The 15,815-nt window shown below is 43.0% G+C and overlaps 2 protein-coding genes across 4 annotated transcripts in view; one reads left to right on the forward strand and one right to left on the reverse strand.

Annotated features, from left to right (window-relative positions):
• LOC105558509 overlaps positions 1–12,522 on the reverse strand; it is a 15,926-nt gene extending 3,404 nt beyond the window's left edge. The window contains exons 1-2 of one of the 2 annotated variants that reach the window (XM_012006223.1): positions 12,429–12,522; positions 1,537–2,417 (exon numbers count right to left, since the gene is read on the reverse strand). In XM_012006223.1, the coding sequence (XP_011861613.1) occupies positions 1,537–2,413 (877 nt within the window). In that variant the 5' untranslated portion in view covers positions 2,414–2,417; positions 12,429–12,522. Of the gene's footprint in view, positions 1–1,536; positions 2,418–6,685; positions 6,836–12,428 lie in introns of those variants that run through there. The other variant, XM_012006222.1, reaches the window with a different exon arrangement.
• Positions 9,808–15,815, forward strand: part of LOC105558507 (patched domain-containing protein 3-like) — a 19,260-nt gene continuing 13,252 nt past the window's right edge. The window contains exon 1 of one of the 2 annotated variants that reach the window (XM_012006219.1): positions 9,808–9,860. In XM_012006219.1, the coding sequence (XP_011861609.1) occupies positions 9,823–9,860 (38 nt within the window). In that variant the 5' untranslated portion in view covers positions 9,808–9,822. Of the gene's footprint in view, positions 9,861–14,352; positions 14,486–15,815 lie in introns of those variants that run through there. The other variant, XM_012006218.1, reaches the window with a different exon arrangement.

Raw genomic sequence — 15,815 nt, forward strand, 5'->3', positions numbered from 1 at the left:
TAATGTTGACTGAACAGTTCTATTCGAGATCTTCAAGCGTATGGTTGCTGCTCGAAAACTTAGAAAAATATCTAACATCGCTACTAAATTTTACTGACTACCGAGGCAAATTGACGATATGAATTTGCTGTCACAAACTCATGTACTCATCCTGTTTCGACATGAAAATTAAATTGTTCAGTCAACATTAGATTGTACTTGAAAAGGACCTGATAAGAGGTCGAAACGTTGTGATTTAAATATATATCTTTTATCGGTAAAAAGAATTGTTAGACGACTTAGGCTGGCAGATGGTTTATTTATTCGTTTAATCCGACGTTTCGACCATGCGGGTTGTGGTCCTTTTCAGGGAATTCAACAATCTATAATTATTTTACAAAACAAGACGCATCTTACAGTCGTGTCAATTGGGAAACAAAGTCAAGGATAAGTAAAATATATCTTTTATGCCAGTTTGGTCGAATTTTTTGAAGAAACTTCCTCACAATTAATACAATTCACAAGGCTCTAAAACACAAATGAAAACACAAATACGAAGTAATAAAGGAACAGGAGCCAAGACAGGATGTTAGTGTCTAAATAATTTTAATTTTTAAGTCTATTGCGAAAAATAATACCTCGGCCAGGGTTTGAACCGATAAATATTACCACGTACCCCGGCAGTCGAATTGGTGAGACGCGCCCGTATAAGTGAGAGGGAGGCCCAGCTATAAGGTTCAAACCCTAGCTATAAGGTATTATTTTTCGCAATAGACTTAAAAATTAGAATTATTTAGACTGCACTAACATCCTGTCTTGGCTCTCGTATTCCTTTATTGCTAAGTAATGGGAGAAAAATTGTACAATTTAGTCACAGTACATTAAGAGTATTCTACACGTGTCTGTTTTGCGACACAAGTATGTGTTGATGCTGACTGAGCATGAAATTAATATGCGTGATACGTCGCTTCTGAAAGGAAAAGTTATCGTCACTTGTAGCTGGTCATTATAATATACCGTGTCTGCGGATCGTTGATTTTTTCCGCCAACAGAACTATGATAAATGATCGAGGATGAGATCGGATCCTACATTTAGATGCAATTATGTAGATTGGACTCGTAAATTCGCGAACGCGTGAATCTATTTAACGACAGGGCTGATATATTGTCATGGAAAGTGTTTATTCGGTCTTTCTTTCCGCATAAATCTACTGAAAATATATACAACGTGACGTAACGCATTCTTGTAGCGTCAAGAAAGGTCATACCGCTGCCTGACCAACGTTCACGCACTTAAGACAAGTATTTTTAGGCGTGAGGCGTGGAATAATTTGAATAGCAATGATGACTCCGGTGCGAATAAAGAATCATTAATTCCAAAAAAAACCCTGGACAACGGATGTAAATACCCGACAAGATCTTCCGTGGCGAAGACAACAACTTTTTTACGTGGGTCACAATTCGTAAAAAATTGTTGTTCTCTCGCGCGGAAGATTATCCTTACTTTTCATAGGAACAGCCCGTCATGCGTTTCTTTTCGGTGGCGTGTTTCCTCACCTGCGATCGGCCCTTGGTACAACGCCGGCGCTATCCTAGGTTGCGCGAAGGGGTACGGTTTTCCGCGTATCCTCCTCATTCTCTCCCGCCACATCGCCGGCGTTATCATGTCGGTCCTTTGGAAAGCAGGCACGAGCGGCACCGGCACCATCTTCTGTCCCAGGACGACTCCCGCGGGTGTCCTGATGACGGGCTGTACCGCCTGCACCACAGATGGTTGTCCCAGATAGCCGTAAGCCTGGCCAGCGGATATTTGCTGCCGTTGATCTACTTGCGGCACCAGCTGCGGCACCAGCTGGACCTGGTCCACTTGCGACGTCAGCTGCACTTGCTGCTGGTTCACCTGAGGGACCAGCAACTGTTGCTGTTGCTCAACGTGAGAGACCGGTTGTTGGTTGAGGGGCTCGGTCGACTTCGGCGATTCCTGATGGATGATCGCGTCCGAAGATCGCGATTGATCCTGCGGCGAATGCTGACTGTGGAGATAGTGCTCGAGGGACAGGCGAGATTCCTCGGGTGTCTTGGAGTTCAGGAAGCTGTTCAGCGCGACCTCCGCCTGGCTGACCGGCGTGTTTCCGGAGGAGTCTTGGAACTGCCGAGACGAAATCCGTGATCTCAGAAGATTATCGGTTTCCGCCGCTCGCCGCGAACTCCCATCGCTCCCGGGCTCCACAACCGGATACAGCTTCTGAGGACGGTACGATGCCGCGGGGCTGGAGAGGTCGATCGAGGCGTCATTTTTCCTAGCAGACCTCTCGGAAAGATTGCTCTCCTCCGCGACGTACTCGGTGTACTCCGTGAATGGATTTCCCTCGTAGTTGAGCTGGCCGTTCGCCAGGTCGATCGCGAGGACGAGGAGGACTGCGAGCCTGATCATGATTCTGGAAAGGAAAGATAGCTTTAAAGTGTTGGGGGCGCAGGGAGAATCTCACGTGGCAGTAGCCTCGTCGCCAAATCTGCCGCGCCATATCAAGCTGTCGGTTTATCTCGGCGATTTATTTGGCGACGGAATTTCTCGCAACGAATTTTCGCGGCAGCATTCTCGGTCAAGAAAGTCAGCAGGCGGACCGCACTGTTCCAGCGGAACGAACGAGCGTGAGATTTTCAGCGCGCGGTAACGGGAGAGGGAAGAGATGGTGCTCGCGGGTTGCAGCTTCGCGAGCACATAATCACGATTGTCTCTAAATGCCCGCAGTTCCTATCACCACTGTGTCTTTACTCGTCGCGGTGGGACGATGTAAGTGGAACGGGACGGGAGAATGTCTCCTCCGGCGGCAATCTCGCCTAAGTCCTTTGCCATTATTTGCCGCAGCTATCTATCATTCAGCAGCCGGATTCGACAGATGCGTGCAATCGAAGAGGTAGATCGAGGACCGTAAACATGCATTATAATGCGCCAAGAGTCGACGGCGTGACACTTTCGTCGGTCGCGAGGCGAGGAGCGACCGGCAAAACGGACGGAAACGATTTCAATGACTTGCGAGTATTTAATTAACCCGGTCCGCCCCGACGTCCCATTTTAGGAAATTTTCTGAGGCTCGTCGACGATTTCTCCAGCATTTATTAAAATTCCACCGGGTCACGTTAGCGAAGTTATACAGCAGAGATTAATTAAGCTGATGTTATGTACGGGGAAAAAACCCAGACGTTAAAGACCGACGATTCGTACGACGCGTAGATTCTTGAAACAGTCGGTCAGAAAGTCGAGATACGGCGCATCGAAAGTACTCGTGCGTTAAAACGCGACCCCGAAACGGAAGGGAAAAGCCGTTCCACGAGAGAGTGACGAACAACACGAGCACGTTAGAGTCACGTGCGTGCTGGCCCACGCCTCGAAGAGAGAGTATTTGGGCCTCAAGTTTATCCGATGCCGCGTGCTCGACCGCCGCGTCACGTTGGAGAGCGCGTTGCTCTTCCGCTCGTCGCTTTATTATACTTAATAGAGGAAGTTAAAGAGCTCTGACTCGGCAAATCGCCTTCGATTTCCCTATTTCCCGCTCGATTCATTCCTCTACCTTGTTGGCGATGTACGAAGTTTAGCGATTTATTATTCGCGACGTCGCTTCTCGCCGAGATCAACCTCCTACGCTTCTCTGGTCCGGGGTCTGGACGCGCCGTCGCGTTGGCAAAACGTGACAATTACGAATTGTCTCACGACAAATCCGTTTAATTGTTCGCTAGATCAGTTCGCAAGTCACTGTAGCACGTGCGCACGTATAAAACTTTTATTTCCTTCGACTCTGTACACGGAGAGGATTTTCTTGAGAGAATAACAACATGGCACAACCAGCATTGGACCAATATTTAGCCATTGTTCAGCCAATGCACCGTGCCAGCAGTAATTGTACTTACAGGGGAACGATCGGAAACTGTCCCTCACCGATTTCGAAAACATTTTTTCGTAAACTTCATATTTTCGAAGATATTTATTTAAAAAAATGAAAAAATCCGTTATATTCGAGGGGCTGTTTCACCCCCTAAACGTTGAGAAAAACCGCTACAAAAAATACGGGTCTAATATTTTTTTACGCTCTACAACATATCCGAAGCGCATCGAAATCGGTGAGGGACATGCACTCTCGACCGTTTCCTCGTTAGTATACATTTTGCTGGTAAAATGTTTGGCAAAATTTCAAAAAACTCTTATAAAGTTGTTCAAAGTGGTTGTCCCACGTTTACATGATTTTCAGGGTAAATTTGAAAAGAAAATTCTCCCCGTGTACTCGATAATTGTTCGCAGAAGTGTCTAAAAGATGCAAAAGACATGGAGATCTAGCTTCAACGCTAGAATTTAATAGCTGTTGATTTTTTAAACGCCAACTCAATTAAGTTAAACGCAATTATTATTATCGCGCATTAACATTTCAGTTTTACTGTTACAAATAACGACGGCCGGGACGATAGCTTTCCGCGCGAGTGTCCGCTTGGAAATTGCTTTCTGACGCAAATCGTTCTGCGACTTTATGGTCATTCCTTGCGCGACTCCTGTTCCATCGGTTGTTTCGCAGCTTTCTAAAACCGTTAATTCCATTGGGAATTCAGTGTACGACCGAAATTCAATAGTGCACCCATAGCCACTTGAGTTATTGGAATTGACCTGAAATTCGGTCAGGCATCTATAGGACATATCGGTTCCATCCTACTTTCGGTCTAAGGTCGAGGCTGATTAAATTACACGAGGGCAAACAATTTCGATTATCAACGGCCAGCCGAATGCTTAATATTTAATTTCCGTCTGGCATTAAATGCTTCGTAAATACATTATGCGTCTGATTACCCTAATTTATTCATCTTCTTCGAAATTGTATGGATGACAGGAGTATTATTAGCACAGAAAGCGAATTACAAATAAAGCGGAGATTAAGAGATATTAAGAGATACTAATTTGCGATTGAATGTCTTATGCAAATTTGCGTGCAGTGGCTATAATGAAAACTGAATTTTTCAAAAATAAATTTTCTTAATCTTCGAAGCCTCATTAAGGCAGGATACCACCTTTGACTGCGATTTTGGAGGCCTTTTTCATGATTTTTTTTGCATACAAAGAGTGCGCAGAAACAAAATCGGTTTTAGTCATTCATTAATGTAACTTTAATCTGTAATTACAAAATGAAAAAGTCAACAATAATCTCTTGTAGGTGGCGCCAAAATACATTCCTTTGGAGGAACACCGTTAGACGGCGTGTTAAATTCCGCTCTGTACGTGGCTCCTAGAAAAAAAACCAAAGAATGTTCCTATTAACAACAATATTTTTTAATGCTGTACGTAGAGATTTTACGAAATTTCGATTTTTAAGAAAATGGCGGTCATTTTAACAAAAAGGTTTACCCTAAAAAATTGACCTTTTTGTTAAAATGACTGCCATTTTCTTAAAAATCGAAATTTCGTAGAATCCCTACGTACAGCATTAAAAAATATTGTTGTTAATAGGAACATTTTTTGGTTTTTTTTCTAGGAGCCATGTATACAGAACGGAATTTGACACGCCGTCTAACGGTGTTCCTCCAAAGGAATGTATTTTGGCGCCACCTACAAGAGATTATTTTTTAAACTTTTTCAGTTTGTAATTACAGATTAAAGTTACATTAATAAATGACTAAAACCGATTTTGTTTCTGCGCACTCTTTGTATGCAAAAAAAATTCATGAAAAACGCCTCCAAAATCGCAGTCAAAGGTGGTATCCTGCCTTAAGAGAAAAAAGAAGAGAGAGACAATTTACAAGTAAAATGTATATATAATTACTAAGTAAAATGTGAAAAACTCTCATAAAATTCTTCGAAATGCTGTGTCGTCCCACGGTTACATGATTTTCAGGATAAATTTGAAGTAAAATTCTGAGGTAATATTTTTCGCAATAAATTTTCGGTATTATTAAAAGTGCTAGATATGGTCAATATAAACGCTGAAGTTGTTAACTACTGTCGGCGATATGAAGAATGTTCTTGTTAGTTATATAAAATTCTCTCCCATGTAGAATATTTCGACAAGAGATTAATATTGGATCTTTGTTTCCCATACGTAACGACGAAACGATCCTCACGCGCAATACTTCGTCAGTTCGCGCATAATTAGCCGCGCGCGTGGTATAATTGCAGTTACGGTTGCATTAAAACTTTTTATCGCATCTGCTAAAGTACAAGTTAATTTTCTCACACAGTTCCTGGAATAAACTCGAGCGATTGGTCAATTCCACTTCACCGGGTTCATTCCTGTCGAAGGATATGCAATCGAATTATCTGGTACATTTTGCACACACACACACACACACACACACACAAACACACACTGTAGAAAAGATGACGTCACTTTCACGCGATTAATTGACGTGAAGCAATTTTCGAAATTACTCGAATATTTCTTGCAGATTTACGATCGGCAAAGCGTTAATCGCCCGAATTCTAAACCTCACGTATTTTGTCCTTTTTTTACTCGCTGACGCTATGATGTCGGAGCGGGGAATTAAGCGTTTCATGAATTATTGTAGATTCGAGGGTATGTACGATAAACGAGTGGCATTCGAGTGTCGGATTTATTTGAGAGTTCCCGGGATTAATGCTCGACTTTCGCCCGGGGCGATAGGTCGGTCGATCAGCCTGGCGATCGTTGAACTTGGCCTGATTAGCTGACCGTCAGCCGAACAAACGTACCTTCACCCTTCTTGATCGCGACCGCGCGCGAGGAGACGACGAGTCCCATCGGTCGGTGCAGCACCAGGAGTACTGAGACGCCGGGACCAACCGGCCGGGAAAGGCATTCACTTCGCTCCGGGAGAGAACTCCCTACCTTGACACCTTGGCCGCGTCGGCAACCGCCGGTTTACCTCGTAAATTACCTGGCCACTCGCCCGGTTCGTTCTGTGGGAGGACCGGTTGCAGGATCGGGGCAAAACGGAGGAACCGGGAGAGTCATCGCGTATCCCCGAAACATTTCAAGGTTGACCGACCGACTGGCCGACCGGTATTTCCGGAAAAGGATACCGGCGAGAGCAGGAATTCGCGTGGGATGATAGATCGTCTACGTACTATCTAGATGCTGATGATATGCGATAGGCGAAGGCCACCTTCATCGTCTTTCTTCTCTAGGCGATAGTTCCCTTTCGAGAGAAAGGAATGAAGGAAAATTATCAGAAAAGAGGGAGAAAATATTTCCAAGGTAAAAATGAGATTTTCCATTGTCTTCACCTGAAGATCTTTCGATCGAGAGTCGAAAGAATCTTTCGAACGTTAGACTTTGGTCGCTTCTTCGAGAGACTCGACGAAATTAAGGTAAATAAAAAGTATTTTCAAGGTTCAAATGAGATTCTTCATTTTCTTTACCTAAAGATGAATTAACCGAATCTTTCGAGCTAGACTTTGATCGCCTCTTTTAGAGACTCGATGGAATTAAAGTAAATAAAAAGTATTTCCAAGGTTCAAACGTTCCATTGAGATGTTCCATTTTCTCCGCTTGAAGAGAACCTGACGAATTCACTTGGCGAATTAACCGAAACTTTCGATTGTTGAACTTCGATCGCTTCTTCTAGAGACTCGACGGAGCTAGAGTAAATTTTAATCTCACAAAATCAAGACGGTCCAATATTGCCTCAAGCACGGCATCTTTCGATTATTGTCGCAGGTATTGGATTTGCATAATAATGGGATGAGCGAGTGCCGTACAAAAATGAAGATCGGTTATTCATCGATCCTCATCCGAGATTCATCTATCATCGCGCAGGTCCCTCGAAATTGACGAGGCCGGTCTTCACGATCATAGCTTTCAAGGGAGTCAATGGGGCGTAACGCGATAATCGCGTCTTCGGATCGTTGTGCTCCGCACTGACGCACGGGAAGCTGGATGAGTGCAGTGTGTCGCGAGATCCGGTGTCGGCGGTGCCATGAGGCACACGATCATTGCGCAAAGACGAAACGGTCGCAGACGAATTGTTTGCCGAAGGTCGCGAGTCGTATAACGGTCTTCCACGGTTGTAGACCTACTTAGGGGCACGGAGCTCGAACGCAATTCGCTTATTTGACCCCCCCTGGAGCCAGGCGGACCTGGTCGACCCGGTGAGATTTGTTTAGCCTCCATAAACGTCGCGAACGGGGACAGATGCGAATTATCGTCACCGATGCAGGTGTACCCGCACCAATGGGACCCCCCGGCGCATGGACGAGATCTTATCCGCGCGTGAGAGACTTTTCGCGATTGTGCGGTAGTTCATCTAGAACTAAAATTTTATCTGAATAGTATCTTCTACATTTGCGTATTTTAATTCAGAGATTGACTATACGATACCGTTCTGCGTTGCAATCTGAGAACGACATATAATGCACTCACTAAAAGTCAACCAGTCGATTATCATGAAGACACTGAATATTCATTGATTCACAGTTATAAGTATAGCACTGGATAATTCAATGATAATGCACGGATTGACTTTTAGAGAGCACGGAGCGATCTTTTAAATATCGAGAGAAATCGACGTCACGCGGCTTAAATTTAGTCTGCTAGGAATGATCTTTTTTATTTTATCAGTAATTACTCGATCAATAGTTATTCCAAGATTGTATAGATTGTTATATTGAAAAAAAGTGATCTTGCAACTGCAGTAAAATAAAAATAGCGATAAATGTTTATTGCAACACCTAGAAGTCTACCTGCGTTAGTAAGATATTTTCTCGAGTGTTTGACACTTTTTTAAGAGAAATTTTGAATAACTCCCAGATCTTTATTTGATCTGATTAAAGGGACCAAAAGTCTTTCGCCGGACTTGGGGAAAAGTATTATACAAAGAAATCACGCATGTACGGTATGAACTGGAAATGGGACGCGTTCTACAAATTTTTATCTCGAGAGTTATATAAACGTGTCCCCACATGCAACTAAATTACACGCGTTACTGGATAAGTGTGCTTCACCGAAGATAAAGTCATTCTTCCTCATCTTCTTCCTGCAAAATAGCGGCGAACGAAGACCGGTCTTCGTTCATTTTGTTCGAAGATGATTTCATTCCACTTCCTGCCTCTCTTTTTTCTCTCACGTGTAGCAAGTGTAGCTATAATAGATGAACAGTCTGCAGAGAATCTTTCAGCGTGCACAGCGGTAAGAAATCGAAACTTCAGTGGCCTGTTCCCTCGCCCGAGGGCCAAACAGCTTGCCAAGATGCATGGAATTGTTCCTTGCAAGGGTGCAATCTATCCAGTGATTGATCAAGTGTACCAGGTCGAGGCGCGTTTGAAAGCCAGCTCGACAATGTCTCGAAAGGTAGCAGAAACAAATAGTCGAAGTTACCGTTCGTTAATCTCTTGATGTTCATTGCCGCGCGACCTCGGCTCGGCGCGCCGCGCCAGCACGTGGACCAAAATGCGATCGTCTGCCTTTGGAGCCTGAAACGGCCGGTTTTAAAGAGGCTGCGCGCTTGAACGTCGCGCTACAGTCAAAGAGAATTTATTCCACCCGGCCACCCAACACCGCGATTGACGCTAAATATATTAATCTGGCCCTGACTTTAATTTCTCCGCTGATTAACCGGTCCGAGGTAAACTTCGGACAGTTGCACTTGAACGACACGCGAGTCTGTCTACGTGCAGCAGCTGCGGAGAACGTTATCGCGTGGCAAAAACGAAGCCTTGAACTTCAGGATCCATGACCCCACGCGCTTACCACATATACGCCGTTCTATCGCCTTTCGTATGTATGTACACAAGTGCGACAAAATAACTGAAATACAGAAACGAATAGCTGGTACAGCGAAATCGCATACGTTTTGCACTTAAGCAATTTAAATAACAGAAACAAAATTTATATGTTAGTGAAAGTTGGAGCCTGGACAGAAAGATTGCCGTAAGTATTTACGTTTATAGTTTGCGTTTATTATAGTTTGTGACACTACGTGTCACAGACATATGACAATAGACAGACGCAGTAGCAAAATTAATATTAGCTGTCCATATTTTACAACTTTAAAATTTAATTACCACGTGCAGTTTTTGGCTACAATAGCTACATTTTTCCGTGTACAAACAATTTCCTAGCAGATAAAAAATAGATAAAGTTTTGTTACGACGTCTGGTAATCTATTACATTTGTAAATAAATTAGTATGGCTCATATGTGTTAAACACACATTTCAAAGAATTATAAAGGACTCAGAGCCGTGACAGGGTGGCAGTGTCTAAATATTCTATTCTAAGTTTATTGCGAAAAAATATCACCTCGGCCAGGGTTTGAACCCGGACCTCCCTCTCGCTAGGTGGGCGTCTCAACCAATTCGACCACCGAGGCACATAAATTTGAATCCAGGTTCAAACCCTGGCCGAGGTGATATTTTTTCGCAATAAACTTAGGATAGAATATTTAGACACTGCCACCCTGTCACGGCTCTGAGTCCTTTAAATTCTTTGAAATTTGTATCACATTTGTGTCAGTAAGGTATTTCTTAAGTGGCGCATAAATACGTATATATTTAGATAAAGATGACGTTCGCAGATCTTAATCGCGCGGCTTCTCGTGATTTTATCGCGACTAAGCGATAATTACTTATAATCGCAATCACGTGATGTCACGAAACTATCCCGCCTCACTCCGTCTATTCTTCACTGTCTACTCGTGTCGCAATTAGAATGAGAATTTCGCAATTAGAGATAGTTACACGGAACTCAAGAAGAGAAGTTCGATACGCAAATCTAATGCCGAAGGAATTAAATTGGTTTGTACGTAAAATTAATCTCGAAAAGCAAACGTGAACCAAATTAAAGTTCGAGAGACTCACTCGAAGTGGAACTGATTTCGCTAAAACGAAAGTATCTTTCTAACGCAGGTGGATTTCTAGGTGTTGCAACAAAAATTTATCACTATTTTGTATATCTGTTAAGTCTATATCAGACTACGGAGATGAGATTGAAGATTGAGATTGAAATTAGATTGAAATTTAATCAATTGGAGTAAATTCACTAAACTTGAGATTAGTAAACTTTGCTCCGATTGGTCAAGCTTCAATCTAATCTCAATCTCAATCCGTATAGTCTGATAGAAAATTGTTCGTAGTCGACAACATTTATAGCAGCAACGTTCTTGTAATACTTTCTGAAAAGTTTAGCTTTCATGACTGAATATTAATCATTCACACTGGTTAGAAATGAATTTCGATAACGTAGCTAGAACAATCTTTGTAAGGAATATAACTGTTTACGTGTCACGATCAAACGTTATACAGACGCTCTTCCTAACATTCGCTGACAATTGAGATAGAAATTCTGTTTCTGTTAGTTAAATCGACTAAATACAAAACATATGCGATTTCGCAGTAACAACTATTCATTTGTTACTTTTTGTACCTATGAAAATTGTTGCTGCAGTTGAAAACAACTTTCGTCGCGACCGGGGCTTGGATCCATCACAGGCGAAATCGCGGTCCCCGCGAGGGAAAGTGGCGAGAGACGCGTGTCTATTCTTCGCGAGTGGAATCTTGGCGCGGGATCATCAGCGATGATTAATCGCCCGGTGCGACGCGGACGCGTCGCGTCGGTGCGCCCGCACCGAGGGGTGCATCGGGCCGTTACGCAACCACGCCGTCGCGCACGTGGTTTCCCCGGTTTGCTCGAGTGTGATTTATCGAGTGTACTCGAGAGGACGGTGACAGGGTCGCGAACTTGGCGATTATCCCCGGCCGGTCGGATCTCTCGACGGACCGCGCGATTTCCGCTCGTAATCGCCCACTCTCCAGCACTTTCCACCATTTGGAAAGTGCCAAGTAGCGAGCGTGTTATAGGCATGGCTTTCCTCCGTCGCCGAAAAAAAGGCGAAAATTGGAGCACCGCGAGAGGAAACATCCGCAGCGAACACAGTTGACTGAATGTTTTCCTATTTGCTCTAAATCATATACAAGCATGTAATTACAGTCGCTCCGTGGCTGCGAACATTCCATATACACGCGATCAACTCGTACAATTACGTAATACGGGAGATTTATTGATGCAATTTAGACGCAACCTGATCAACTCGTGAGATTACGTGGTGCGCAAGTTCTTGTTAAATCGACGTAACTTGCAATTGCTGTTTGTGCGCGTTTTACGATTCCGCCTTGTGTCCTTTTTATCTTGCATTACGCCTGCAAACCGCTTATTCCGTCTCGATTACAGTGCTCGAGTCGAAAAGCGGAAAAAAAGGAGATGTAATGACTCCGCGCATCGTAAACAATTCTCTTGGAGCATGGAAGGCCGCGGTGCTTTCGGTGCATGTGCACTCGCGATACGCGATACACTCGACGCGCCAGAATTACCCTCTCGATAAACTCGTATCGGTCGTCCCGATACGTCGCAATTAAACAACAAAATCGTCAAGGGCGTCGACGAAGATGAATGAGTCCGAGGTCACGGATTTATCTCGGAAGAGTTAATCAAGTTTTCCTTACCGAGCCCGCAAAAATAACGCGTAATCGGAAGCTGATTGAACCGACGGCAGAAAACTCGAGAGATCTTCACAACGGAGCCGATCTTTGCGCCGTCCTATCGTTTTTTATTGCCATTATCTCGCTGCAAATCTGCATCTTTGGTCCCGTCTTTTCGGCCAAGGCCGCAATAAACGTCCACCTATCGCACTTCCGCGCACCTGTGCACCTGTGCCGATAGCCACCCGTTCTCCCAGCGCGTCGAGCGCATAGACTTCTATACAGAGAAAAATCCTCTATTCCCAGATAGCACAAGACACTCCTACGAATATTTTAAGAGTACTCTTCAAGAATATTTGGAATATTCCATAGGTCATTCTTATATATTTATCTTATGTTCGTGCACAGTTGGAGAATTTGTTTTCTTGTTAAAAAAAATACCGGTAAAAATTTTTGTGTTAAATGTTTAATACATTCGTGTGTCAATTTAATATATTGCTCTTGTGTTAATTGACCTCAAATGTAACATTATTAAAATACCGAAAAGGAATTAATACCACACAACTTATTTTTTAATCTTACACAATACATATGTTCTATATTATTAGTAACAAGAATTTAAATAAGTGTGGAAGCGACCTTACGGGCACTCTTTATTTAAAATTACTACGTTTCGGTCAGTAATACTGGTCCTCTTCAGGTAACAATCTTACAAGAGTGTCCGCAATTGTCTGGAGAACAAATGAGTTGATATGTTCCTTCGATGTCACCGCTCTTTATACTAACGTTCCCAAAGAACTAATCCTTAGAGACATGTGTCAATTTTACACAAAATTTATTTCAAATTATTTTGAGATTTGCATTTATTTTGTGTTAAAATATTAACAGAGTATTAGTGTGATCATTTAACATATCCATATTGTGTTGAATTAACACAAATTTTTCAACTGTGTGGAATATTCGACTGGCTCTACTATCAATCTTTTTCGAACGTGAATAGAATAATCTATCGAATATAGCGTGTCGGTTATACATGGTATGATCACAGGTTTCACTGCCTTTTGCATAAGATAAGTGTATTACACAATAAACAATGTGCAATACACAAACTCGATGAATATTAAAAAATTATTTCGAATATTTTAAAGACATTCTCGACGAATATTCTAAAAACGTTCTCCTTTGTTATGAATATACGATTTCTAATTGTAACAATCTATATATATTTATAGAATATTCGATTGGAATATCTTTAGAAATTAAGAATATTTGCACTCCAGAAGAATATTCATAGAACTATGTGTGCTATCTGGGAATAGAGATTAAAACCTTAAGAAATTATCACAGTCGCGTATTCTACTCATACCTCACCGTGATTGGTCAATTCCTTAAGGTTCAGGGCTTAAATCATCTATTGTAGACTGGGACTTACGTTTAAAAACTTTAATTTCATTTAAAGTAAATTTTCCCCAGGGGTATCTCATAATAGGGGACATTCATCTACTGCTAGACTGCTATCTTCAAGCTGAAAAGTGAGGCAAGAGTTCCGCCATGTTTTGTTAGGTAAATGAAGTAGTATGCGTGTGTGCCAGTGACACACCGATTCAACAAGACATAAAATAGTCTAGTAGCATATAGAAGCCCGAGTGCCGTGAACCTTCGGCCCCGGGATAGAGAGATATTCCGCAACATTAGCGATTACTTTGTCTCGTTATCTTCGCTACTGACGCTGTGTCATGCGCGAACAATCGCGTCGTGACGTGACGTGCGAGTTATTGTACTTCAAGTGTCACGTTTTTGTCACGATATTACGCCGTCCGTCTCGGCGCCGCGCCGTCGTAATCTCGCTTTTCATCGTTTAGAGAGCGAGGCGAAACATCAGTCCACCAAACGACAACGGGTAGGGGGAGAGGACTGGTTACTTTTGGAGCCTGACGGCAGTCGTGACGTACTGGCACTTATTGTTAGCCGTGCGCAGTTCACGACGTGTGTAAAATGTGCTCGCATGATGACGGTGATCGCGCGAGCCACGACCTGAGCCACCTGGTTCCGTTCGCGATCCACTTCGATTCGGTCCGACAGTGCGTTTTCGACAGAGGTGTCGTACGTATTTCCTGGGCGGTCGCGATCTTGGGCGAGCGCGGCGTCTACGAGTCCCGTTCGTCGAAATCTTAGAAAATCACATGATTTCCTCAGTTCTCTAAATTAATCCTCGAATTAAGGCGCCTGGTCCCTGCTGTAGTTGTCCTTGCTGTTTAATAAATAACGTCAGAAGCGAGAAATGACGCGCTGAGAGTTCCGCGTGTTTTTTTTTTCAAGTAAAAAGATATTGGATGAAACAAACACTTCAGATCGCTTCGGCGCAATCGTATAAAATATTCCGATAATTATCCTTTTCGGTAGTTAATAGACAGTCGTAAAACGAATGTGATAGCGAGGCTTATGTTAGTCATGCGAGTTGTGCGCAGGCGCGTGATTAGGCTTCGTATCACATTCATTTTACGGCTGTTTGTTGTGCCGAAGCGATCTGAAGTGTTTTTTTTTCCATCCAAATGGCTTTTCACTTGTAGAAAATCACACGCAAGAGTTTTCAGCGTGTTATTTCTCGCTTCTGACGTTATCGAACGAAGACAACTGCAGCGAGGGACCAGGAACCTAGCCACCCAGACAACAATTCTTGGGCGCAAATTTTGCTCGTCTAAGGCCATCCGGTTGCGCCAACGTCACATAATTTTGACTGTAGCCTAATTCACTCTTCGTCTCTGTCTAACTGTTTCCCCTTAGAAAGAGACAAAGAGTGAATGAAGCTAAGCTTGAAGTTAAGCGACGTTGGTGAAACCGAACCTTATGCGCTTAACTTTAAGCTCAGTTTAATTCGTTCTTTGTCTCTTTCCAACGATTACTCTAGAAAGAAACAAACGTGAGTTAAACTAAGATTAAAGTTAAGCGACGTTTGGTGAAACCATAGACTAACTCTTTGATCCACTCCGTCATTTGTTTCGTTTTGCGTCGATCCTTTCTGCGCATCCGACATTGCTCTGGGCAGACCAATGAGAGAAAAGTTGTATGTGGAGTAGTGTGGCTTTGATGAGTATGTACAGGGTGTACTAAAACCACCGGAGGTCCTCTTAATGACAGATTCCTCAGAACATTTCCAGACAAAAATCCTAATACAAAAGTGTCGAGGCTATAATAGTTTTTAAATTAGAAGCAATTTTTTTCCACAAATGATAGGACTGAAATTTCGCGCGCTCAGGCACGGCGAAATGACAGGTGATATTGTAAATTTATACAATAAACATAACATCATAAAAAGAGCGATATTCATAGGAGCATTTATATCACTTGTCATTTCGCCGTGCCTGGCGCGCGAAATTTCAGTCCTATCATTTGCGGAAAAAAATCGCTTCT

Source organism: Vollenhovia emeryi, unplaced genomic scaffold (genome assembly GCF_000949405.1).
Source record: "Vollenhovia emeryi isolate VEMERY1.0 unplaced genomic scaffold, V.emery_V1.0 DF939338.1, whole genome shotgun sequence".
NCBI classification, from domain to species: Eukaryota; Metazoa; Arthropoda; class Insecta; order Hymenoptera; family Formicidae; genus Vollenhovia; species Vollenhovia emeryi.